The following is a 24,860-nucleotide window of genomic DNA, read 5'->3' as shown; positions in this document are numbered from 1 at the left end:
GTAATGTACGGAGGTTAACTAGAGGCTAATTGATATTGCCCAGGGTAATTTTCTCTTTATCTAGAGTGAGTTCCCTTGGAGGAAGACTCCAGCTTCTCAGGATGAGCAGAAATCACCACAAAATAAGCGGAGCTTGGCTGCACTGTGTTACTGTCACTTGACTGGTAATCCAGAGGCCCAGGCTAATGTTCTGGGGACAGGGGTTCAAATCCCACCATGGGAACTGGTGGAATTTAAATTCAATTAATAATCTGGAATTGAAAAGCTTCTGAAACCATTGTTGACTGTTGCAAAAACCCATCTGGTTCGCTAATGTCCTTGAGGGGAGGAAATCTGCCATCCTTACCTGGTCTGGCCTACATGTGACTCCAGACCCACAACAATGTGGCTGACCTCCTTTCAACTGCTCTCTGAAATGGTGTGGCAAGCCATTGAAAAGCACTTCCAGATGGACAACAGTGATGCCCACATCTCATGAAAGAATAAAGAGAAAATAACTAGCTTGCTTTCTCTTTTCTCATATTAAAAGGTAACAGTTGATTCCATTGCTGTTTAATGAATACATCTGATCCAAGGATTGGTTGGGGGTGGGGGGGGAAGAATACAGATTTACGGTTTGGGGCAAGAAATACAGTTCCTTTTACATAACGAGTGATAATGGCCTGGAACTTGCTGCGTACAAGGGTGGTGGCCTGGACTCGATGGGCTGAACGGCCTCCTTCTGTACCGTAATAAATATCCAATCAGATACAAGCACGGCCTACAGTTTTAACATGTGACACCTTCAGGTACAACAGACGTGCCCAAAGCAAGTCATTTATTATATGTATAAGATAGAATTTAATTCCACCCGTCCACTGTGCATTTTATCTATTTATAGTTGTGTGAATTTAAAACCGTGAAGAGACAGGACACAACTGCGTACACTGTCACTTTGATTCCCCCAATCCTTCTCATCTTCCTTTCCCCTGCTCCTAAGGACACTGAGTCATGCAGGACGATCGTTCCAAATACACCCAATAGCTTATCAGTAGCTATTCTTCCACTGTAAGCTGATAGGGTGAGCACTGACCGCTTATTTAACCACAGAAGATGAAAGAGGTATCACAGCTGAGCCCGTGAGTGCCCTTTCACATCAAGTCCCTATTAGGAAGTCACCGGTATTGAACCATTGCTGAAGTTGATCTTCCTCAGGCTCATTATTCTCTAGCCAAAACAGTAATTTTAATAATATTTGCTCTTGTAACGTAGCCACTGCTGGCAGAACTATATTTGTTACCTAACCATCACTGTCCTGCAAAAATGGCTGCGGTTGGTCTTTTTTCTTGAAGACTTTGCTATGTGGCTTGCGCCAGTGATTTACTATGTAGTTAACCACATAGGGTGGTAGAGACTGGGTAAAGATGACAGGTAGCATTAGTGAACCAGTTGGATTTTGACTTACCCAATAATGACCAGACTTATTGAATTAAATTTCATATTGTGCCTTGGTGGGATCTGAACTCATGACCAGCCGCATAATAACCGTGCAACTGGGTAATATAATTTGTGCTAAGAACGGTGGGGGGGGGGGGGGGGGGGGGGGGGGGGGGGGGGGATTAATCTTCTCAACCACTGGAAGATGGTGACCCAATTAATGTCTCTCTCTCTTGTGATCTTCACTCCCAGTGGTATAATAATAAAACTGCACAAATGATGGCCAGTAATTTTCCAGAAAATCAGTTTCTGTAAACACATCTCAGTGGAGATGGTTTTCATCAATAGTAGAAATAAATCTGTAATATTGTGTCAGCTGGGACTCGTATCTCTAGACTGCTGTGTGCTTTTGTGCAGTGAAACACCCAGCCAGGCCAATCCTGACAGTCCAACAGATTCCCAGTCATTGGCTTTGTGCCCATTTATATTGTAATGATTACCGGCACTAATACTTCAGCAAGTTCAGCACTAATACCTCAGCAGGTTCTTCATCTTTAGCCATGTGTCTATGCCATAGGGTTTAATGGAGAAGATTCTTCCAGCGAAACAAGTTACAGATGCCAGGCTCAGCTTAGTTGGCAGCACTCCCGTCTCAAAGTAGAGCAGGTTTTTGACTCATGCCCCATTCCAGACACCCCACTTATCAAGGCTTCAATGCATAACTGAGGGGGTGCTGAACTGCAGGAGTTGCTATCTTTCAACTATCTGCCCTTGCTTGCGGCTGTAAAAGATCCCAGGGGAACTATGTAAAGAAGAGCAGGGGAGTCGTCATGATATCTTGGTCAGCATTCATCTCCCAACCATCACCAAAAAAACGATCATCAGGTTAACTACCATGCTGCTGTTAGGGGGTGGGGGGGAAACCTTCCGATGTGCAAATTGGCTGAATTTCATTGCCTGTAAGATGCTTTGGGCATTCTGAGGACGTGACTGGTGTTATATAAATGCAGGTTCTTTCATTACTCCACTGCCAAAATGTACAGTACCACATGAATTTCTTCCTATCAATAGTAAAAGGATATCAGAGCAGTCAGCACTCCAGTTACTGCTCCCATGGCAAACGAGCCACTGAATATTCCAAGAAAGACACCCACACACTTGAAGAAAGCAGCTGCATCGAAGGTGTGGCTATTCTCACCTGCTGGCTGGTAAGCAACGATTGACCTTTGTGAAATAAAAAATTTTTAGACTTTATTACACACATACACACACTTCTTACTATGAGGAAACTGAAGTGAAGGAAGAACATATTATTATCATCTTATTATTTCCACTCTCCCCTGTCCTGAAGGCACAGTTATTTTACCACTCTGGTACCGACACTCTGCCCACAATTCACCATCACCATGGGTACCGACACTCCGCCCACAGCTCACCATTACCATGGATACTGACATTCTGCCCACAATTCACCATTAGGTACTGACAATACGTCGGCAATTCACGCAATGGCCATTCCCCCCCTCATGTGAATCATCACAGAAAATATATGAAACAATTGTTTTTTCAAAATTTGAAACAAAATTTCCACTTACGATGACAGCACAATGGCCACAGCATCATTCAACACACTCTCTCCAAACAGTAGTGCGTAAAGGTCAACGTCTACTTGAAGCTCATTGAATATGGCAAGAACAGTCACTGTAAAAAGACAAAGTCTGGGAAATGACTCCGGGAAAATTTGCATTTCAACTCATGAAAAATATTCAAGATTTTGAAATCTAGAGGAAAAAAAGAGCAATAATGGTTTCAGAGACTAATTCTTGGAGATAATTTCCTTGTTCCATGCTTTTGTTACCTCCAGACTCGATTTCTCTGTTGCTCTCCTGACCAGTCTTCCAACTTGCACACTCCATTAACTTCAACACATCTTAACTTTTGCAGCCCATAATTCAAAGTCACAATATGTCCCAATCGCTATATGCAAATCTAGAAATTGTGATAACACAAAACCTGTAGGCGCCATAAACAGTTTGATGGTCTTCGAGATGACAATAGAGAGGCTGGTAGAATGGACAGGCGCATGGCATTTTGAATTCAAGCAGAAAAAGGGGAAAGGCAAGACATGCTAAATGATCCCATTTTGAATGGGGTGTGAGAAGAGAGAGACCTAGGGAAGTTTGTGCACAAACCTTTGCAGGTGGCAGGACAGGTTAACAAAGCAGTTCATAAAGTGTATGCAAAACTGAATTTAATGAAGCAGAAAATACAAAATGACCAGAAAGTCATGCTAGTCCCACATAAAACACTAAATGGCCCCAGATGGAGTCCTACATCCAATTCTGGGCATCACACTTTAGGACAGACCTTAAGGCTTTGAAGAGGGTACAGAAGAGATTGACGAGAATAATGATCATTGATATGTAAAGCTCACAGCGAGTTTAGAACAGGTTTCTTCTATTTTTCAAGAAACAATAAGAACTCCTGCATTTTCTTCTTCTGACACTGTAAATTTTCACATTCACAAGCCCACCTTATTATAAAAGAACACGAGAAAGTTCAAAGGTGAAGATTTGACACCATTAAAATTCCCAAAATCTTTCAACGATCAGCTTCTATTTTAGAACTCTTTTTAAAAAAATACTTTAAAATACAACTGTGAACACATTTTTTTCCCCCTCCCTTGCACTTCTGAACTCTTATCACGCAACTTTATACACCGCAGCTTGACTGTGTGGCCAACTCCCAGCAACCAGCATGTCTGTGACGATTCAGTTTTTCCAACATTTCCAATAACCCAGTCCTCAGGCAACTCGTGATCAGCCGTGTTGCCCTTTTCTGCATGACTCACAGGGATTTTATGTTTCCCTTCTCTCCTGGCACCCAGTGTGGAACATTCAAGGTATCACCTGACAGAGCATTTTGTAGCCTCATGAGGGGGGTCAGGATGCAGTCGTGTATTCCAATCACTAGCTCAAATTTTATACTGTTTGTCTTAGACAAAGTAAAGTATCCGATTAGGACGGCTTCTTTTTTGCACCACATATTGTACCTTTCCTTCGTGGCCTAACCAGCCACTTGCATTTATATCGTGGTCTTTAATGTAGTTCTCCTACATTACAACAGTGGCTACACTTAAGTTTGTCCATCATTCCTTCCAGTGAGCTTCACAGAACATTTAACCAATTTGTGATGTCTATTTCTGTGGACTATTTTCTTGTACCAGGCTGAAAGGTGGACCTTGAGATAAACGGACATCCAAAGGCTAGAAAACTGAGAGGTATGGTGCTGGAGAAGGATGGAGGGGTCAGTTGGAAAGACCACAAGAGCAACGAAGAAGTCCACGGGATGGTGGAGGAGGAAAGATCGAAAGTGAGTACCATCGAGAAAAGGCAATAAAGTTGGATGGCCCACATTCTAAGTCATGAGAACTTGCTGAACAAAGATTAGACCAAGAATGAGAACGGGTATGATGATGTTAGACAACTTGATACTGAAAACGGGAGGATCCCTATGAGCAACTGAAGAGGAAAGTGCAAGATCGTGAGACATGGAGAAATGAGCAGACAACCTGCCCTTAGCTAGATTGCTGCTACAATTCTATGCATTTAGCAGCCAAAACAATCCTTCTCACAGATAGTTGACCAAGTTTCCTCTCATGTTATGGATTTGCAATCGAGTTTTAACTTATTGAACTTGACTTCGTTTCTCAATGCTTTGAGTGAGGAACAATCTGTTTATAGGTGACAGAGATGTATGGGGGCACCCAGTGAGAAACGTGGGACACGAGAGATGGAACAGTACACAAGCGGCCCAGCAATCTTATTCCTTTCTAGACTATGAAAAATCTATCTTACGATGGACTCTAACCTGCTCCTTTAATGTAGTGGTGTGAAGTCAAGCATAAATATCCTTGATTCTTAATGATGGTCAAGCCAGTTCCAAAATCAATTATCTTTGTAGCTCAACAGTCTGTGCTCTCTGTGCTGATAGCAGGCCAGCAATGAGCTACCCTGTTCCAAGGTGTGAAACAAAAACAGAACATTCTAGAAACACTCAGCAAGTCTGGAAGATGCTGTTTCAGATTTCCTGCTTCTGCAGCACTTTGCCCGTATATTACTGCTCCAAGGTGTGTTTGATGATCTCGGTCTATGCCGAAAGGGTTAAAGATCCAAGGTTTAATATTTCTAAAATTTAAGTAACATGAAAAAGTGAGACGGGAATGTTCACTAGGATATTATCTAAGGGAGACCAAGGTAAGTGAAAAGGAAATAATCAAAAAAAAACTTATGGAAATAAGAGTGAAAATTCTGCAACAAATGAGACACCAGAGCAGCTGATCTTGGCTAAATCACAGGGCTGCATTTTCTCTCACATCCTGACATCTCCTCAAGGACAGCTGGTTACTCCTCAGACCCACGAGTTGCCTATCTCGGGCTACTTGCTGCCATCCCTTTTCCTCTTTCCCTCCTCCATCAAATCAACCCAGCTGAAGAAAAGAATCGAAGGCTGCATTTTTTCTCTTTGATTTGCCATGAACATGAAACAAAATAACCAATCTGCTTACACTCAAACCCACCTTCGTGGAACAGAAAGTAGTACCTTCAATTATACATACTTGCATTTATATTTGAAAGTGACGTTGTTCACTTCTGAACAGTTGGCACCCAAAAACACTTACTTCATTACTCATTTTAATGGTGTATTTCACATAAAATAGCATAAGTGCAGGACTTCTGAGAACTCAAAGGTTCTGGAGCCTAAAGCATTCTTGGATCCCAGCAAATTTGACAGTGCCTACCATTTGGTTGACTAATGTCCTTCAGGGAAGCAAATCTGCCATTCTTACCCAGGCTGGTCTACATGAGGCTCTAGACCCACAGCAATGTAGTTGCTCTTAACTGCCCTCTGAAATGTATCAAGCTACTACAGAGAAGTAGCAAAAAATAATCACTGTGGTTGTAACTACGCCACAAAAACTGCAGCAGTTCAAGAAAGTGGCTCACCACCACCTTCTCAAGGGCAATTACCGATGGGCAATAAATGCTGGCCTTGCCAGCGATACCCACATCAAATACACGAATAAAAAAACTTCCGCACTCAGCTAGGTCTTTTGCCCTCCTCATATCTCCCTCGGATTAGCGGGCAAACACAATATTTATGAATCTGTACTTTCACGAACCCCTTAGCCACAGGTCCTTGACCTCCTAAAATCCAAATTTCTCCAGTTGCAAGTCCATGAGACAAATTCTAAGTGGAGTCATGGAAAACATAAACCCAACACTCGTTTATCCTGCTGCCAATACACTGCTCTGTCATTACAAACCTGGATCAGTAGCAGAAATGATGGCACCAAAAAACAGGCAGTCTGTGTAGTAAAATCCATCTTCAAGTTGGCCTACTGCATACATCAGCTTCACAATTCCATACATAAAGTTTCTGAAACAAACACAAGAAGCTTTTTAACGATATTTTTTTTTCAGTTGAAAAAAAAGGAAGAATTTCCACAAAGGTTCCCCTAATCTCTTCCTATAACTCAAAAGGAACCAATGTGTACAACAGCCATCTGGAGTTTCTGGCAATCTTCTGCTAAGTGGGAGATAGTGAAAAATCTACCTGACAATAGACAGGACGTCTCTCATGGAGCATCACCAGCTAACGTGCAACTCCAGATAAGTCCTAAATTTTGGCAGAAAGAGTTGCATTTATATGGTGCTTTTCATGACCACTGGATGTCTCAAAGCACTTTGCAGCCAATAAGTGCTTTTGAAGTGTAGTCACTGTTGTAATTGGGAAACATGGCAGCCAATTTACGCACAGCAACTCCCACAAACAGCAATGTGATAATGACCAGATAGCCTGTTTTTTTGTGATGTTGATTGAAGTATTGGTCAAGGCACTGGGCATAACTTCTTCATTCGAAATAGTGCCATGGGGTTTTTTTACATCCACCCGAGCAGGCAGATGGGGCCTCAGTCTAACAGCTCATCCAAAAGATGGCATCTCAGACAATGCAGCGCTCCCTCAGTACTGCACTGGAAGTGGCAGCCTTGATTTTGTGCTCAAGCCTTGGAGTAGGAATTGAACCCAGAACCTTATGACTCGGGGCGAGAGTGTACCAATTGAGCTGACATAGATTAGGCCTCTTTGATTTAAAAAGAAAATCCATCTGAGAACAGGAGAAAAAAAACATGATATTCACATTGATTTAGAGTGAATGCAAGGAAATCGTTTTCTTTGAACCAGTTCCAAAAACCATGCCCTGGACTGACGAGATTTCAATGCGGTACTAAAATGTTATTGAATTGCAAATCACAAGCTGCCCTGTGGAATCCTAAAAACAAAGGCCAGTACTGTTCTAGGACTTCTTATAAAGCCTTATGCCATCTGAACTAAATCCTGCTATCCCCATATTCCACTGGCATTCAAGATGCAGCTGAATATCCATGAACTCGTGTCTGATTTGCGATGACGTAATAATTTTTCATGAAACTCTGTTAAGCTGTGGAACTATTAAAATGGGGCTACTAACATTGATTGCAGTACTTCCATTTGTAGTTAACATAACCAATCTTTTGCTGTCTTTCTTACAGCATTATCTGAATTTCTAGTACTGTGGGCGGAATTAATGCCCTCCCCGAGGTGAGTTTAGTGGCAAGGGGGGCATTTAATTGGGCTAGAGGGTGCAGGATGGGGAATTAATGCCTACTTAAGGATCCCTCACTGATCCTGGGCCTCTGGTGAGTGCATCGCTGGCAGTTACCACTGCTTCCCTAGCAACGCCACCCGCAATGAAGATCTGCCAGCCTCTGATCGGCCAGTACCACTTGGGGTGGGGGGTGGGGTGCAGGATCCCCCCCAACCCCGGGGCCCTTAATCCCATGTTCAACCCACCTGCAGGGCACTTAATACAGCAGGCCTTCGCTAAAGGTGGTGATGCAGGGTTCTTGCCGGCTCTCCAGCTGACAGGAGAGGCCTGTGTCACCTGGATTAAGTTCTGCCCAGTGCGTATATAAGAATAGTGCAGGAAAAATCTTACACAGCTACAGTATTGTAAGTAAACGTCCTTTATTCATTGGATTACATAGAATTTTATAACATCATGGAATAATTCAGCACAAAAGGAGGCATTCAGCTCATTGAGTCTGCACTGGCTGTTTCAAATAACAATCCTGTTAGTCCTGCTACCCCATCACAGAAATAGACCATCAGCCCAATCACTCCAAATGAGCCTCCTCCCACCCCCTTCATTAATCCTATCAGCATACTCTTCAATTCCTTTCTCCCTCATGTGTTTCCCCCAATTTGTTAACTGACAATAGCAGAGCAACCACAGGAAACAGAGATGTTTCAGATCAATGCTTTTCTTAAATCAGAGAGAGATTATTATTGCATCCAATCATTTTATAGCTGGCCTTAATGCGACACTAAGGGCCTGAAGCATTAACAAACTTGACCTGAATAAGCATAAACATTGACCAATAAAACAAACATGGTACCAGCGCCTTCAGGTACACACGTTGTGGAGATACTCACCCTATGACAAAGCACGATACTGCAGTTCCTATAAACGCATATGCTAGGATAGAGCCAAGGTTCCTGAAGAAATGTCTCTGTAACAGAGAGGCAAAAAGCAAAGGTTAAAGCACATAATTGTTCAAATTCAGAGAGCAATCATACAGCCTGTGTTGGGTCTTGGGAGGTGTCCAGTTAAACCCAGTTCTCTGTCCGTCCGTCTCCTTCCCCCACCATCCCCAGGTAAGGATCACACTGGGAAAGCAGGAATATCTTGGAGCTGAAATGGACTTTCTAGGATCAGACAGAAATTTTGGGGCTGTTCCATTTTGCTTCCAGCTCAAATTCCGTAATCTGCTTGCACCAGAACAAGCATTTATGGGAAGATAAATTAGCTGAACCTAAAAATCACATCGTGTAAAAAGTTAACTTGGCTTTTTTTTCCAGTCGGCTTATCAACTTGACTGAAATACTTTGTAGCAGTCGGCGCCGCACCATTTGTCAATTCCATTCAAGAGGAGAGAGAGAATACGCTTCCCTAAACATCACAGTATTATAGAAACCTTAAACACCAAATAATTACAGCTGATTACAGTCACAACTTGCATGTACCTTTTTTTAAAAAAAATTCCCGTAAATCTGGCAATATTTGTGGAATAGAAATTTTATTGTAAAATGCGCCATTTACACAGCTTTTTAAAACATCATCTGCCTGTTTGGCAGATTTTAACAGAGAAAAAAAACAGGAAACGCTGGAAACACTCAGCAGGTCTTCCAGCATCTGTAGAGAGGGAAAGAAAGGTGGGATTTTCCAGCCTTGACAGCAGCAGGCATCGTCATGGGCGGGATGGGAAAAATTTGGAGAGCCATTTAAAAAGTCAAGGGGCTTGGGCCTGGAAATGCTTCAGGTCTGTGACCTGTCGTCGGAACTGGGAAAAATTGGAAATGCAATAGGTTTTAAGCAAGTGAAAAAAAAGGGTGGATGGATGGATTGGAAAAAGAACAAGAGGGAAGGTCTGTAATTGGGCGGAGGGCAGGAGAGATTAGATGGCAAAAGGGTTCATGAGGAAAATCTCTTGCACGCAGCGCGTGGTTAGGATCTGAAATGCGCTGCCTGGCAGGGCGCAGGGTGGTGGAGGTAGCATCAATTGTGGCTTTCAAAAGAGAAACGGGGTCATTATCGGGCGAGGAAAAGTTTGCCGGGCTTGGGGAAGGAAAAGGGGAACAAAACGAGGGCAGATACGATGGTGTAAAATCATTGAACTCAACGTCGAGTCTAAAAGATGTAAAAGGACCTAAATCAAAAGATGCGGGGCTGGGCTTCAACGTAAAAGAACATAAGAGAACACGTTAAGTCTGTTTCTCTCTCTATGGTGCTGGCCGATTTTGCTGAGTATTTCTGCTTTTACTTCATATTTCCAGTATTGGTAGTATTTTGCTTCTGTATTTGGCACATTTGGTGCGTGCTGGGACATTTCCCCAGTGTAGCAATAGAGGGTGTTGCAATTGGCCTCAACCTGCCCCTTCCCCCTACCTCTCAACTAAACAGGGGAAGGGGGGAGAAGGCAGGATATCAGCTGGATACTGGATTTGGCTTGGTTGTGATATTCTCATGGCTGAAGAGTCTGTTTCCACTTGCTGATGACACTCACACTTGATGAATGGCTACTTGGGCAGGATACTCATGAGCAGGCACTGTCTGTGGAACTCTTACCCAAGCAGAAATGGAGAGATTGAAGCTGGAGGAGAAATGGGGCAAGGAGATGAACAAAGCACTACAGGGTAACAGGTGAAAAATAAGCAGAATAAACAGGAGGAGATATTACCACTATGGCACTATCACTGAACTAGTAATCCAGAGGGCCAGGTTGATACCCTGGGGACACTGGTTCAAATCCCATCATGGTAGCTGATGGAATTTCAATCCAATCAATAAAATCTGCAATATAAAGCTAGTCTCAGTAATGGTGGCCATGAAACTATCAATTGTTGTAAAAATCCATCTGGTTCACCAGGGAAGGATAAAAGCAAAATACTGCAGATGCTGGAAAAAACTGAGCAGGTCTTACCGTCTGCCATGCTTGCCTGGTCTGGCCTACAAGTGACTCCAGACCCACAGCTATGTCGTTGACTCTTAACTGCCCTCTGAAATGGCCGAGCAAGGCACTCAGCTCAAGAGCAATTAGAGCTGGGCAGCAAATGCTGGCCTTACCATGAAAGAATAAAGAAAACAGGAAATGCCTACTTATTAAAATAGGTACAGATTCGCCCCACAACTGTAGTTGTATTTGAACTGTAATTTTAGACAGTTCAGGGCAACAAGACAGCCAAGATTCCGTGTCATAAAGGCAAAATTAGGATGTGGATTAGGTAGCACTTTTTCCACATACAGAAGGAATTTAAAGCTGGAATGAGTTTCTTGAGATTGGACTCCTTCAAGAAACAGTGAGATGCTGGGAGACTCATTTAAAACTGAGATACGAAGGAATTTCTTCTCTCAGAGGGTAGTGAGTGCTTGGAATTCTCTATCCCAGAGAGTTGTGGAGGACAGATCAATGAAAGTACTGGAAGAGGAGGTAGATGGATTTTTGAAATATCGGGGAGTTGAGGGCTATGAGGTGCTGGCACAAAAGAGATGAGCCATGATCTTATTGAATGGCAGGGCAGGCTTTGAGGGGCAGAATGCTCCTCCTACCCCTGCTCCTGTTTCTTATTTATGTAATGGTATTGTGGTTATGTTGACATTCCTTAAGAATGTGACCAAAGGGTTTTACAGCACTGTTCCCTCTAATCTTTCTTAGTAGTGCACGGCCCCTTTAAGGCTGCTGTGAAGTCACAGACACCTTAAAGGGAATGTTGCTTGCACACACGGCCTGTTTAGAGGGAACCCTGTTATAGAGCATTCTTCAACAGAAACTATCTTGTATTTTTCCCCCAACAACAACTTCCATTGATATAGCACCTTTAATGTAATGAAATATCCCAAGGCACTTCACAGAGTATTATAAAACAAAATATGACATCGTGCCGCATAAGAAGATAATAGGTCAGATGACCAGAAGCTTGGTAGGTTCTAAAGGAGTGCCTTAAAGGAGGTCAAGTGAGGTAGAGAGACGGAGAGCTGTAGTGAGGGTATTCCAGAGTTTCAGGCCTAGGCAACTGAAGGTATGGCTACCAATGGTAGAGCAATTCATAAGAGGCCAGAATTAGTAGCGCGCAGATATCTTGGAGGGTTGTGGGGATTGGAGGAGATTACAAAGACAGGGAGGGAGGCCACAGAGGGATTTGAAAACAAGGGTGAGGATTTCAAAATCAAGATATTGCTTGACTGGGAGTCAGTTAGGCAAGTTAAAGCACCTGCACCAGAGCTTTGGATGAACTCAAGTTCACAGAGAGTAGTGTGTGGGAGACCAGTCAGGAGTGTGATGGAACAGTCACGTCTAGAGGTAATGAATACACGGATGAGGGTTTCAGCAGGTGAGCTGAGACAGGGGTAAAGTCAAGTGACGTTAAGGATAGAAACTGATCTTACTAATGGTGAGTATATGAGGTCGGAAGCTCATCCCAGTTTCAAATGTGATACCAAAGTTGTGAACAGTACTGGACAAATGAACAATCCAGATTTCACTGTGCAGTGACAGCACTTGCCACTGACCTCACAGAAAGCTGACCACAAAGATCGAACAAGCTCTGTGGTATGGATTTCGTCTTTTCCCGATGTTAATTTAATTCTAGTGCCAGCTGTAAGGCATCTCTGGCATCCAGCAACAGCGTTGTTGTCATGCAGGCTAAGCAGCCAATCAAATTGAAGAATTCTCACAGGCAGCAATCAGGACAAGTGGGTTTTATCATTCACTTATGATTTTACAGAAAGTGAAGTAAAGGTTGAGTCATCCACATGAGATTAAGTTAGAAGATAAAATAACAAACTTAAAAAAAAATTTTGATTAAATCTACAAAATGTTTGTCTTGGAATGGAGAAATTTAATATTGCACAAATATAAAATTAGCTTTTCAGGGCAAGAGAGGTTGTTCATCAGTAATTATGACTTAGCACTCTGTTAAAAATCCAGTTTCAGCTTATTCAACAAGGTGCAACTTTTCAAAAAGAGTAACAGTGTAAAATGTAGGAGGTTCTTGAAAATTCAGTGATTTCTAATTAATTTCCATCTGCAAGGATTTCAGCAGCGCACCCTGTGGAAGAGCGTGGAACCACCAACAGCAGCTTCCGGGGCTCTGTGTCTCATTGTGCACGCGCGGACTTGAGGTTTCTGTCAGTTTCAGTGCAGTGATGATGACCAACGTTTACAGCTTTGGCTGTCATTACAACTGCCAAATTCGGGCCAGTGGAATTTCTATAGTCCCATTTTGAGAGGAACATCTGGCTAAAAACAAAGTTAAAATCCGGATTCCCCACAGCAGAAAATCCAATTTGCAATTAAGCTGAATTTATTTTTTTTGAGAGACAATGGCCCAGATCTTTTTGTCCCAATAGCGGCGAACACCGAGAGTTTTCCACTATTGAAGCCCAAAGCGGCACCTCAATTTCTGGGGCGCCATCTTTCGCTCAAATCCAGGAGCTGATTGCTGTGCGGCTGAATGGGCTCCAGAGGAATTCACATTGATAGTTCCACCAGGAACTGTCAACATGAACACTTGGGCTAATTGTTTTTTTTAAAATCATTCATGGGATCGCTGGCACAGTCAGCATTTGTTGCCCATCCCGATATGCCCTTTAGAAGGTAGTGGGTTGTCACCCTTTTGCATCGCTGCAGTCCATGTGGTACACCACAATGCTGTTAGGAAGGGAGTTCCAGGTTTTTTACCCAGTGGCACTGAAGGAACCAGCGATATAGTTCCAAGTCAGGATGGTGTGTGACTTGCAGGGGAACTTGCAGGTGGTGGTTTTCCCATGCACCTGTTGCCCTTGTCCTTCTAGGGATAGAGGTCGAGGGTTTGGAAGGAGGCTTGGCGGGTTGCTGCAGTGCATCTTGTTCCTTGTGCATCGGTAGTGGGGGGGAGTGAATGTTGAAGGTGCTGGATGGGATACTGACCAAGTGAGCTGTTTTCTCCAGGATGATGTCAAACTCCTTGGCTCTTTTTGGAGCTGCACTCATTGAGGCAAGTGGAGAGCATTCCTTCATATTCCTGACTTGTGCCTTGTAGATGTTGGACAGTCTTTGGGGAGTCAGGAGGTGATTTATTCGCTACAGAATTCCCAGCCTCTGACCAGCTCTTGTAGCCACAGTATTTATATGGCTGGTCCAGTTCAGTTTCTGGTCAATGGTAACCCCCAGGATGTTCATAGTGGGGGATTCAGCGATGGTAATGCCACGGAATGTCAAAGGAGAATGGTTAGACTCGCTGTAGCTGGAGATAGTCATTGCCTGGCACTTGTGTGGTGTGAATATTACTTGCCCTGCACTTACAACAGTTTTTACGTTGATTTTTTTTGGAACTGCTGCTAGCAGGCATGGAGCACATCTCTTGATATCAACATGAATGTGGTTATGTTCCTACTCCTTGGGCACCCCCGACTCCTCTCCCATCCGCCCCCCCCCCCCCAGCCCCCCACCCCCACACTAGTCCAGAGGTAAAGTGTGATCTAATGCTACCACATGATGCGTAAACTCAGGTAAACCTGCAGCTGCTTAAAGCACCAAACATAACTGTGATGTCGAACCACAGGTCCATCATTTCTTAAGTGGAAAAAGTTGTGACTGGTTAAGGTTCATCATGTACGACATCAAGATTTATTTTAAAAAACAGAGGAAGGCCTTTGTAAAATTACTTTTATGTTAGTTTTAATGATGAGACTTCACATCATTTTTTTTTGCAAGAAAGAGAAGGACATTTTCTACAAGCAGCAATTATAAAACCAAACTACTTGAATAGCACAGCTTAAAGCTGGTCATCTTTGCATTAGGTTGCATTACATTGGAATACTCAACATGCTTCTGGGTATTTTAATTTAAAAATAATTACAACCATTGAATCCTGCTCAATTTTGTTTAAAGCTTAAGCATTGGACTATTTTGCACGATCATTTGGTAATTTGACTGTCAAAACAAACACGCATAAGCATTTGTGTATTAAAAATGTACATTAAGGGAGTCCCAATACATTAGGAAGTTTCAAATGGAACCTACTGTTTCGTTGGAGAGAAATTATGCTGGATCTTTACAAACATCACCGTTCAGGACTCAGCTGGAGAACTGCGTCCAATTCAGAGCACCACATTTCAAGAAGGATGTCAAGGCCTCAGAAATGATCCAGATAAGATTAGCTAGAATATTACCAGGGGTGAGGGACTTCAGTTATTTGGAGAGATTGGTGAAGCTGGGATTGGTCTCCTTGGAACAGAGATGGTTAAGAGGGGGTGGGGATGGGATTCACTGGAGATGTTCAAAATTATGAGGTGTTTTGATAGAGCAAACACATTAAAATATTTCTACCAGCAGGTTGAGTTGGTAACTAGAGGATATAGAATTAAGTTAATCTGCAAAAGGTCCAGAGGAGAGTCAAGGAGAAATCATTTCATTTGGTAAATTATGATTCATAATGCATTGTCTGAAAGGGTAATGGAAGCAGATTCAACCTTAATTTTCAAAAGAGAACTGGGTTTATATTTGAAGTGAAACAATAGTAGGGCTATTGGAAAAAAAAGGGGGGGTGGCGGGGAGCGGAAATAATTGAATAGCAATTTCAAAAGAGGCGGCACAGTACAGTGGGTCAAATAACCTCTTCTGTGCTGTAAGATAATATGATGTTAATGATTCTAATGTTGTTTGACGCTGTTTGTTTAGTGTGTGTTTATTAGATACAAGTTTCAATTTGAGGTAAATAATTTGCTCAGATTTACATTACATATGCTCCTCAAATTTTAAAAAAGACCTGGGTCATGTTACCGCAATTGTATTTTTTTAAAAACGATACAAAGAAATTCAGACCTCTCATTAGGTCTTTCTTCATCACAAAGTTCCAAGTTCCAGAAAGCTTTAAATCGTTCTTCTCAGAACCCTATAACTTTCATTATATTAATTGTAGACTATGTGTCGCCCTCATTCTAACCCAGAAATGGAAAACATTGTGCCTAACACGGCTGATCTGAAAGCTGTTCAAAGGATCTAGTTTTGTCTTTATTCTTTCATGAGGCATGGATCTCGCTGGCAAGGCCAGCATTTGTTGCCCATCTCTTTATTGCCCTTGTAACCAACTGGTTTTCTGGGCCACTGCAGAGAGCAATTAAGAGCCAACCACGTTGCCGAGGGTCTGGAGTCACATGTCGACCAGACCAGATATGGATGGCAGATTTCCTTCCCTAAAAGGACATTAGTGAATCAGATGGGGATTTTACAACAAATGATGGTAGTTGTCATGGTCACCAACACTGAGGCTAGCTTTATATTCCAGATTTATTAAATTTAAATTCCACCAGCTGCCACACAGATCATTAGCCTGGGCCTCTAGGTTACTAGTCCAGTGACATTATCACTACACCACCATCATCCCTTAAGTATCAATTTTGCAATTATCAAATAAAAAATTGCTTATCTTATACTATTATTTGCAAGGTGGTTTCCCCTCTTGACAGCATACTTAACAATATATAGATCATAATAGTGACAGAATCCTTATGACAACCCGCCATTTTCAGATGATGTTTGCAAGGCTTTTATCAGCAGATTATAACTTTTATGAAGGCTCTCTGCCACTAAACTGACTGCACTAAGTTGGGCATTTACCATTTTTAAATTATGGATAATGACCTCGCTTTCATGACACCAGAATTAATTACATGGGCCTAGAAACCGGATCGTCTGGGCCCAGGAATTAGGTCAAGGTTTTCAACAATCCCTGTGAGATTCTCAGGTTAGGTCACACGTCGACCTAGTAATCCTGACGCTTGCTGCATTCAGCATAAACCAGTCTCCAGTTTAACTCCCAAAACAAGCATCATACCCCTTATATGCAATGGGCACAAAGTCTGCTTCCGGCTGCCCAATCCCTGTGCCTGAGCGATTAATGGAGTTGGCGCATTCCCGACTATTCAAGCGGGGGATGTTTGCACTCTAAACTGGATCCCTCTACATCCATTTCCCACCGGGAAAAACAACACCGAGAGATGCAATTGCTAGGCCAGAGTTTCTTCCCTCTTGAGTCTTGGTTGACTACATTTTACCCCTTCATGCATTTATACAGAATTACTCAGTGACGCAGAGAATCAGTACTCACGCCCGTCCTCATTTAAAAATATACAAGATTACACTCAAGTGTAATCACATAAAAGGTACACACAAACTGTTAATACAAGCACCACAGCTAATAGTGGCAATTGACACTCTAGGCTGGGAGATTTGACTTATTTGCTTGTATGGTTTGAGAGTGGCTCGCGTAGAGGAATAAGTTGTGGGTCTACGCAAATGATTTTTGAACGGCATGTTCCCAATCTCAGCCAGGCTATGGGGATAGCAGGAAATGCTGACTTATTTATTAGCCATCTGCAGACTATCAAGTTAAAGTGCCCACCAAGGCTCAATGGCAGCACTCGCACCTCTGAAGTACAATCACTGCTGTAATGTGGGAAACACAGCAACCAATTTGCACACAGCAAGATTCCATAAACAGCAATGAAATCTGTTTTTAGTGTTGGCTGAAAGATGAGTGTTGACCAGAACACAGCGAGAACTCCCTTGCTCTTCTTCAAAATAGTGCTTTAGGACCTTTCTTCTCCAGCTGACCATGCAGACAGGGCCTTGGTTTAATGCCGCATTCAAAAGACGCCACCCCCAACAGCACAGCACTCCCTCAGTTCTATTCTCCTCTGATAATGTAACCATCAAGCATCATCTATCTCTTCCCCTAAAGGATGATAAAAAGAGCACAAGGATAACTAAAGAAAGAGGAAAGGCTAGGGCCAAATAGAGATCAAAAACGGTAACTTATGTGTGGAGGTGGAAGACATGGGTGAATACTTTCCATTTGTTTTGGCAAAAGAGAGGGTCGAAGCATATATTGTAGTTAAGGAGTGCAAAATATTGAGTGGGATGAACATAGTGAGGGAGAGTTTAAAAAAAAATTCTCCCGGGGATAAGTGCGCTTGGACATCACTGGCTAGTCAGCATTTATTGTCCATCCCTAGTTGCCCTTGAGAAGATGGTGTTGTTGAGATTATTAAAGGTGTTTAGCATCCCTGAAATTGGATAAACCACCAGGTCCAAAAGAAATGTATAACATGCTTCTAAGGAAAACAAGGGAAGTGGGTCCTGACCATAATTTTCCAATCATCTCTGGCTATGGTGCTGGAGGACTGCTAATGCTTTTCCGTTGTTTAAAAAGGGAGGAAGGGATAGACTGAGTAACATGACCTGGACAATATCCAGGCTTGGGCTGACAATTGGTAAATAACATTCATGCCACACAAGTGCCAGGCAATGACCAACTCCAACAAGAGAGAATCTAAGCATTCCCCCCTTGATGTTCAATGGCATTACCATCACTGAAGCCCCCACCATCAACATCCTGAAATTGAACTGGATTAGCCATATAAATACTGTGGCTACAAGAGCAGGACAGAGGCTAGGAATCCTGTGGTGAACCTAACTTCCTGACTCCCCAAATCCTGTCCACCATCTACAAAGCACAAGTCAGGAGTGTGGTGGAATACTCTCCACTAGTTTGGATGAGTGCAGCTCCCACAACACTCAAGAAGCTTGGCATCATCCAGGCCAAAGTAGCCCGCTTGATCGGCACCCCATCCACAAACATTCACTCCCGCCACCACCAACACACGTGGCAGCAGTGTGTACCACCTGCAAGATGTTCTGCAGCAACTCACCACGGCTCCTTCAACAGCAGCTTGCAAACCCACGACCACTACCATCTAGAAGGACGAGGGCAGCTGACACACAAGCTGGAAGCTCCCCTTCAAGTCATTCACCATCCTAACTCGGAAACATATCGCCGTTCCTTCACTGTCACTGGGTCAAAAGCCTGGAACTCTTCCCCTAACAGCACTGTGGGTGTACCTACACCACATGGACTGCAGCAGTTCAAGAAGACAGCTCACCGCCACCTTCTTATGGGCAATTAGGGATGGGCAATAAACACTGGGCTAGCCAGCAACGTCCACATCCCATGAATGATCTTTAAAAAAGAACTACAGCTAGCCTAACCTCGAGCATGGCAAAATTATTTTTAAAAACCCGGAGGGGCAGTATAAATTGTCATTTAGAAAGGAATGGATTAATCAAGGACAGTCAGCATGGGTTTGTTAAGGGAAGGTCATGTCTGACTAAATTGAATTTTTGAGGAGTTAACAAGGGGGGTCAATGAGGGTAATGCATTTAATGTAATCAACATGGGATTCAGCAAGGCCCATTGAGTAGGGGTGACACCATTCCATATGGCAGATTGGGCAGAAAATTAAAAGCTCGTGGGATTCTAGGGAAATAGGATTCTGAGATGTGTAGAGGAACAGAAGAACCTTGGAGTGTGTGTCCACACATCTCTGAAGGTAGCAGGACGGATAGGTTAGATGGTCAAGATGGCAGAAAGAATACTTGCCTTTATAAGCCAAGGCATAGAGTACAAGAGAGGGAGGTTGTGCTAGAACTGTGTAAAAACACAAGTTAGACTATAGCTAGAGTACTGCATCCAGCTCTGGCCACCACATTACAGGATGTAATCACACGAGAGAGGGTATAGAGAAGATGTACAAGAACGTTACTGGGAATGGAGAATTCTAGCTATGATGAAAGATTGGATCGGCTGAGTTTGTTTTCTTTGGACTGAGGAGACTAAGGGGAGATTTAATTGAAGCACATAAAATTATGAGGGGCCTAGACAGAGTGGATAGGAAGAACCAACTTCCATTATCAGAAAGGTCAAATAACAGGGAGATTTAAAGTTATTGGTGGAGGGAGTAGAGGGGAGTTAAGGATATTTTTTTTTCGCCCAAAGGGTGGCAGGGTTCTGGAAATATAGTGAGGAGGTTACCTAAAAAGAATACAAAACATTCACTGCCTGAACGGGTGACAGAGGCAGAAACATTCATTGCATTCTAAAAATACTTGGATTTGCTCTTGAAATGCCGTAACCTACAGGACGAAGGACCAGGAGTTGGAAGGTGGAATCAGGTTGGACGGTTCTTTCCTGGCCAGCTTGGGGACAATGGGCCAAATGGCCTGCTTTAGTGACATAAATCTTTCCATGATTCTACGATGACTCACGCTGGAGTCTTCAGCATCTCATGTGACCCTGAAGAGCATGTAGAGAAAAAAAAAGTAATTTAACCACAGGGGTTCATTAGGGCCCAAACCCGACAGTGGTCTTAGTGCTCATTGTTATTTCATCACCCCTATACAATCAGCAGCAGCAAAAGCTGGCTTAGAACAGGGACTCGGGACCTCCATGATTTTTCGCCCTCGGCCCATTACTCAGTGTACTTGGTCTTTTTACTACACTCAAAGGCAATGAGATTTTAACAGCTCAACAGGAACAAGTCATATGCCAGTCAACATTAATGCTGTTTTTCCTTCTCAACCAATAAGAAAAGAACGAGTTTTGTGTTGGAAAGTTTATTCAATACCATAATTACCTTTTTGAGGCTGTATCCTGCGTAGAATATGATTGGAGGTAGCAAAATGTTGAAGAAAACATCAGGGTCAAAGGTTACCTGCAAAGAAGAATACAACAGGTGTTTTGAAGTTAAGTGACTTACAAATCCAACACTCATAAGAAATAAGAGTAGGAGCAGGCCATTCAGCCCATTGAGCCTGCTACACCATTCAATAAGATCATGGCTGATCTGATTGTGACCCTAGCTCCACTTGCGTGCCTGTTCCCAAAAACCCTCGACTTACTTTTCCATTGAAAAATATGTCTAACTCAGCCTTGAATATATTCACTGCTCCTTGTGGAAGAGAATTCCAAAGACTAATGACTCTCAGAAGAAATTCTTCCTCATCTCCGTCTTAAATGGGAGATTCAGTATTTTTAAACTATGCCCTCTAGTTCTAGATTCCTCCATGTGAAGAAACCTCCTCCCTGTCAAGCCCCCTCAGGACTTTATATGTTTTAATAAGATTGCTTCTCATTCTTCTAAAGTCCAATGGGTAGAGGCGTAACCTGTTCAATTTTTCCTCATAAGACAACACATTAATTTCAAAAATCAGCCTAGTGAACCTTCTCTGAATTGCTTCCAATGCAAGAATACCCCTCCTTGAGTAAGGAAGCCAGAACTGTACACAATACTGTACATGCAGTCTCATCAGTGCTCTGTAGAAAAGTAGCAAGGATTCCCTACTTTTATACTCCATTCCCCTTGCAATAAAGGCCAATGTTCCATTTACCTTCCTAATTATTTGCTGTACCTGCATGCTAACCTTTTGTGATTCATGTCCAGAGGAATCTGGGCGTCTTTTTCCTGCAGCATTCTGCAGTCTCTCTCCATTTAAATAATATTCTGCTTTTTCACTCTTCCTCCAAAGTGGACAACCTCACATTTTCCCACATTGTACTCCATTGGCCAATTTTTTTACCCGCTCACTTAACCTATCTATGTCCCTTTGCAGACTCTTTCTACCCTCACAACTTGCTTTCCTATCAATCTTAGTATCAATCACAAATTTGGCTATACTACATTCAGTCCCTTCATCCAAGTCATTGAAATAGACTGTAAATAGTTGAGGCCTTAGGACTGATTTCTGCAGTACTCCACTAGTTACGGTTTGTCAACCTGAAAATTAATCATTTATCCAGACTCTTTCCTGTTAGTCAGCCAACCCTCCATCTATGCTAATATCACCACCAACACCATGAGCACTTATCTTCTGCAGTAATCTTTTATGAGTCATCTTACTGAATACTGTTTAGAAATCCAAATGCATTACAACTACTGGTTCCCCTGCTTGTTACATACCAAAGAACTCTAATAAATTTGTCATATCCTGTAAGACAATATTTCCACTGAGTCCATTCAGTAGTCTGAGAAAACATCAATGCATGCTGCAGAGCTAATGAAAGTCCAACACTTTGCCACACAGGCAAGGATCAGTATGGGACACTTGCACTCATAACATACTTCAGATACCATTTGCTGATTGTCTTCCTTCTTGTGGATGACTCTTGCCAGATTTGGGGCTTCAAGTGCTTTTGGGCCTTCTCTCTGTGACTGAACTGGAATTCAGTACTGTCTGCTTTCCCAGTTTGTTTCCTCTCCAGCAAAAAGGGGACAGAGGAATGCTAAACAAAAACAATGCTACTAGGAGGTGTGCCTATTCCAATTCCAAACTCACATCTAGTAAATGAAATAGCACATAACACATCGGGCTGAGATAGTGGGGAAATAGTAACCACTATTTGGGTTACCATTGACCAGAAAATGAACTGGCCAGGATGATTGGCAGGACTTCCTCCTGTTAGAGCGTGAAATGGCATTGGGACTGCTATAGTTGGCAGGAAAATGTCCTCAGCGATTCTTTGGAAGGTGGGGACTGAGCCCCTTCCATCCTGAAAATTAAGACCACAGAGTACAAAGGCAAGGAAGTTATGGTGAACGTCTGTAGAATACTGGTTCAGCCTCAACTAGAGTATTGTGTTCAATTCTGGGCACCACGCTTTTGGAAAAATGTGGAGGCTTTAGAGAAGGTGCAGAAAAGATTTATGGGAATAGTTCCAGGAATGAGGGACTTCAGTTACGTGGATAGATTGGTGAAGGTGGGGCTGTTCTCCTTAGAGAAGAGAAGGTTGAGAGGAGATTTCATAGTTTTCAAAAACCATGAGGGGTCTGGACAGAGTTGATAGAGAAAAACAGTTCACAGTGGCGGAAGGATCGAGAACTAGAGAACACCAGTTTAACGAGAATGCCAAAAGAACCAAAGGTGACGTGCGGAAAAGCTTGTTAGCGTAGCAAATCATTAAGATCTGGAATGCACTGAAGGAGTGTGGCGGAGGCAGATTCAATTTTATCTTTCAAAATGGAATTGGTTCATTGTCTGAAGAGAAAAAAAATTCAGGGCTGCAGAAAACGGGCAGGGGAGTGGAACTAGCTGTGCAGCCCTTACGGAGAACTATTCTGGAGATGATGAGCTGAATGGCCTCCTTCTGTGCTGAAACCATTCAGTGGTTCTAGTCACTTGTTCAAGAGTAGCAAAATGGAATTCCCAACCATTGGGGCAAAAAGGCTGGGGACCATCTCTGATAATAAAGTACTGTCAAACTGATAATGCAACAGCTTCCCAAAAGATTGTTTACCTCCAAAGACTTGGCTGGTTAAGCCAGTAATTACCTAAAGCGGACAGGCCAGGAAAGTCTGTGCTACATTCGCCCTTAACCAAGTCACCAGTTGGGTTGTATTTCTGGTAAAAGAAATAAAAATTGTGTGCTCCTCATCACACCCCAACAAACTTAGCTGGGATCCGAGTATGTGTGGACATCAGATGAAACTAGGGCCCCAGTTCAGCTTTGAAGCCATTATTCTGCCATTTGCTATCAAAGCTCCCACAAAATAAATGTCCACTTGGGTCAAGTAGCAAAGGGTGACCAGAATTCATGGCACCAACGAGGAGCAAGAGAATGCAAAAAAGTAGCACGACCAGGGATTGGGAGCAGTTTAGAATTCAGCAGAGGAGGGCAAAGAGGTTATCAAGAGGGGAAACTAGAGTATGAGAGTAAACCTGCAAGGAACATCTGGAACCTTTTACAGTCTGCTTTTAAGTGTGTAAAAAAAAATTAGTGAAGACAAATGAAAGTCCCTTACAGTCTGCAATGGGACAATTTACAATGTCGAAGAAGGAAATGGCAGAACAATTAAACAACTACTTTAATTCTGTAAACTGAAACTTTAATTCACTGAAGACGCACATAACTTCCCAGAAATACTAAGGAACCAAACGTCTAGTGAGGAGGAGGAATTGAAGGAAATTAGCATTAGTAAAAGAATAGTGCTAGAGAAATTAATGGGACTGGAAGCCGATAAATCACCAGGGCCTGATAATCTACATCCCAGGGTACTAAAAGAGGTGGCCATGGAAGTGGATGCATTGGTTTTCATCTTCCAAAATTCTGTAGATCCTGGAACAGTCCTGGTAGATTGGAGGGTAGTAAATGTAACCACACTATTTAAAAAAGGAAGGAGGGAGAAAACAGGAAATTACAGACTGGTTAGTGTAACATCAGTAGCAGGGAAAATGCTAGAGTCTATTATAAAGGATGCGATAACAGGATGCTTGGAAAATATCAACAGGATGAGGCAAAGTCACCATGGATTGATGAAAGGGAAACCATGTTTGACAAACCTACTGGAGCTTTTTGAGGATGTGACTAGTAGTATAGATAAAGGAGAACCAATAGAATTTTTTTTTTGTTAATTTACAGGATGCAGGCATCACTGGCTAGGCCAGCATTTATTGCCTATCACTAATTGCCCTTTAGGTGGTGGTGGTGAGCTGCCTTCTTGAACCACTGCAGTCCTGTGGTATAGGTATGCCCACAGTGCTATTAGGGAGGGAGCTCCAGGATTTTGACCCAGCGACAGTGAAGGAACGGTGATATTTTTCCAAGTCAGGATGGTGAGTGGCTTGGAGGGGAACTTCCAGGTGATGGTGTTCCCATTTGTCTGTTGCCCTTGTCTTTCTAGATGGTAGCGGTTGCAGGTTTAGAAGGTGCTGTCTAAGGAGCCTTGGTGAGTTTCTGCAGTGCATCTTGTACATGGTACACACTGCTGCCACTGTGCGTTGGTGGTGGAGGGAGTGAATTTTTGTGGATGGGGTGCTAATCAAGCTGGCTGCTTTGTCCTGGACAATGTCAAGCTTCATGAATGTTGTCGGAGCTGCACTCATCCAGGCAAGTGGAGAATATTACATCACACTCCTGACTTGTGCCTTGTAGTTGGTGGAGTCAGGAGGAGAGTTACTCTCCGCAGATTT

At 42.8% G+C, this 24,860-nt stretch overlaps 1 protein-coding gene across 2 annotated transcripts in view; it reads right to left on the bottom strand.

Moving 5' to 3' along the window:
- The window catches only part of slc9a7 (solute carrier family 9 member 7), a 228,767-nt gene that overhangs the window by 63,408 nt on the left and 140,499 nt on the right, over positions 1-24,860 (bottom strand). For both annotated transcript variants that reach the window (XM_041198855.1, XM_041198856.1), the window contains exons 3-7: positions 20,531-20,608; positions 8,953-9,029; positions 6,743-6,855; positions 3,012-3,117; positions 2,499-2,640 (exon numbers count right to left, since the gene is read on the bottom strand). In XM_041198855.1, the coding sequence (XP_041054789.1) occupies positions 2,499-2,640; positions 3,012-3,117; positions 6,743-6,855; positions 8,953-9,029; positions 20,531-20,608 (516 nt within the window). The remainder of the gene's footprint in view (positions 1-2,498; positions 2,641-3,011; positions 3,118-6,742; positions 6,856-8,952; positions 9,030-20,530; positions 20,609-24,860) is intronic.

This window comes from Carcharodon carcharias, chromosome 11, assembly GCF_017639515.1.
Source record: "Carcharodon carcharias isolate sCarCar2 chromosome 11, sCarCar2.pri, whole genome shotgun sequence".
Classification (NCBI taxonomy): domain Eukaryota; kingdom Metazoa; phylum Chordata; class Chondrichthyes; order Lamniformes; family Lamnidae; genus Carcharodon; species Carcharodon carcharias.
This window is presented reverse-complemented; position numbering and strand designations above follow the sequence as displayed.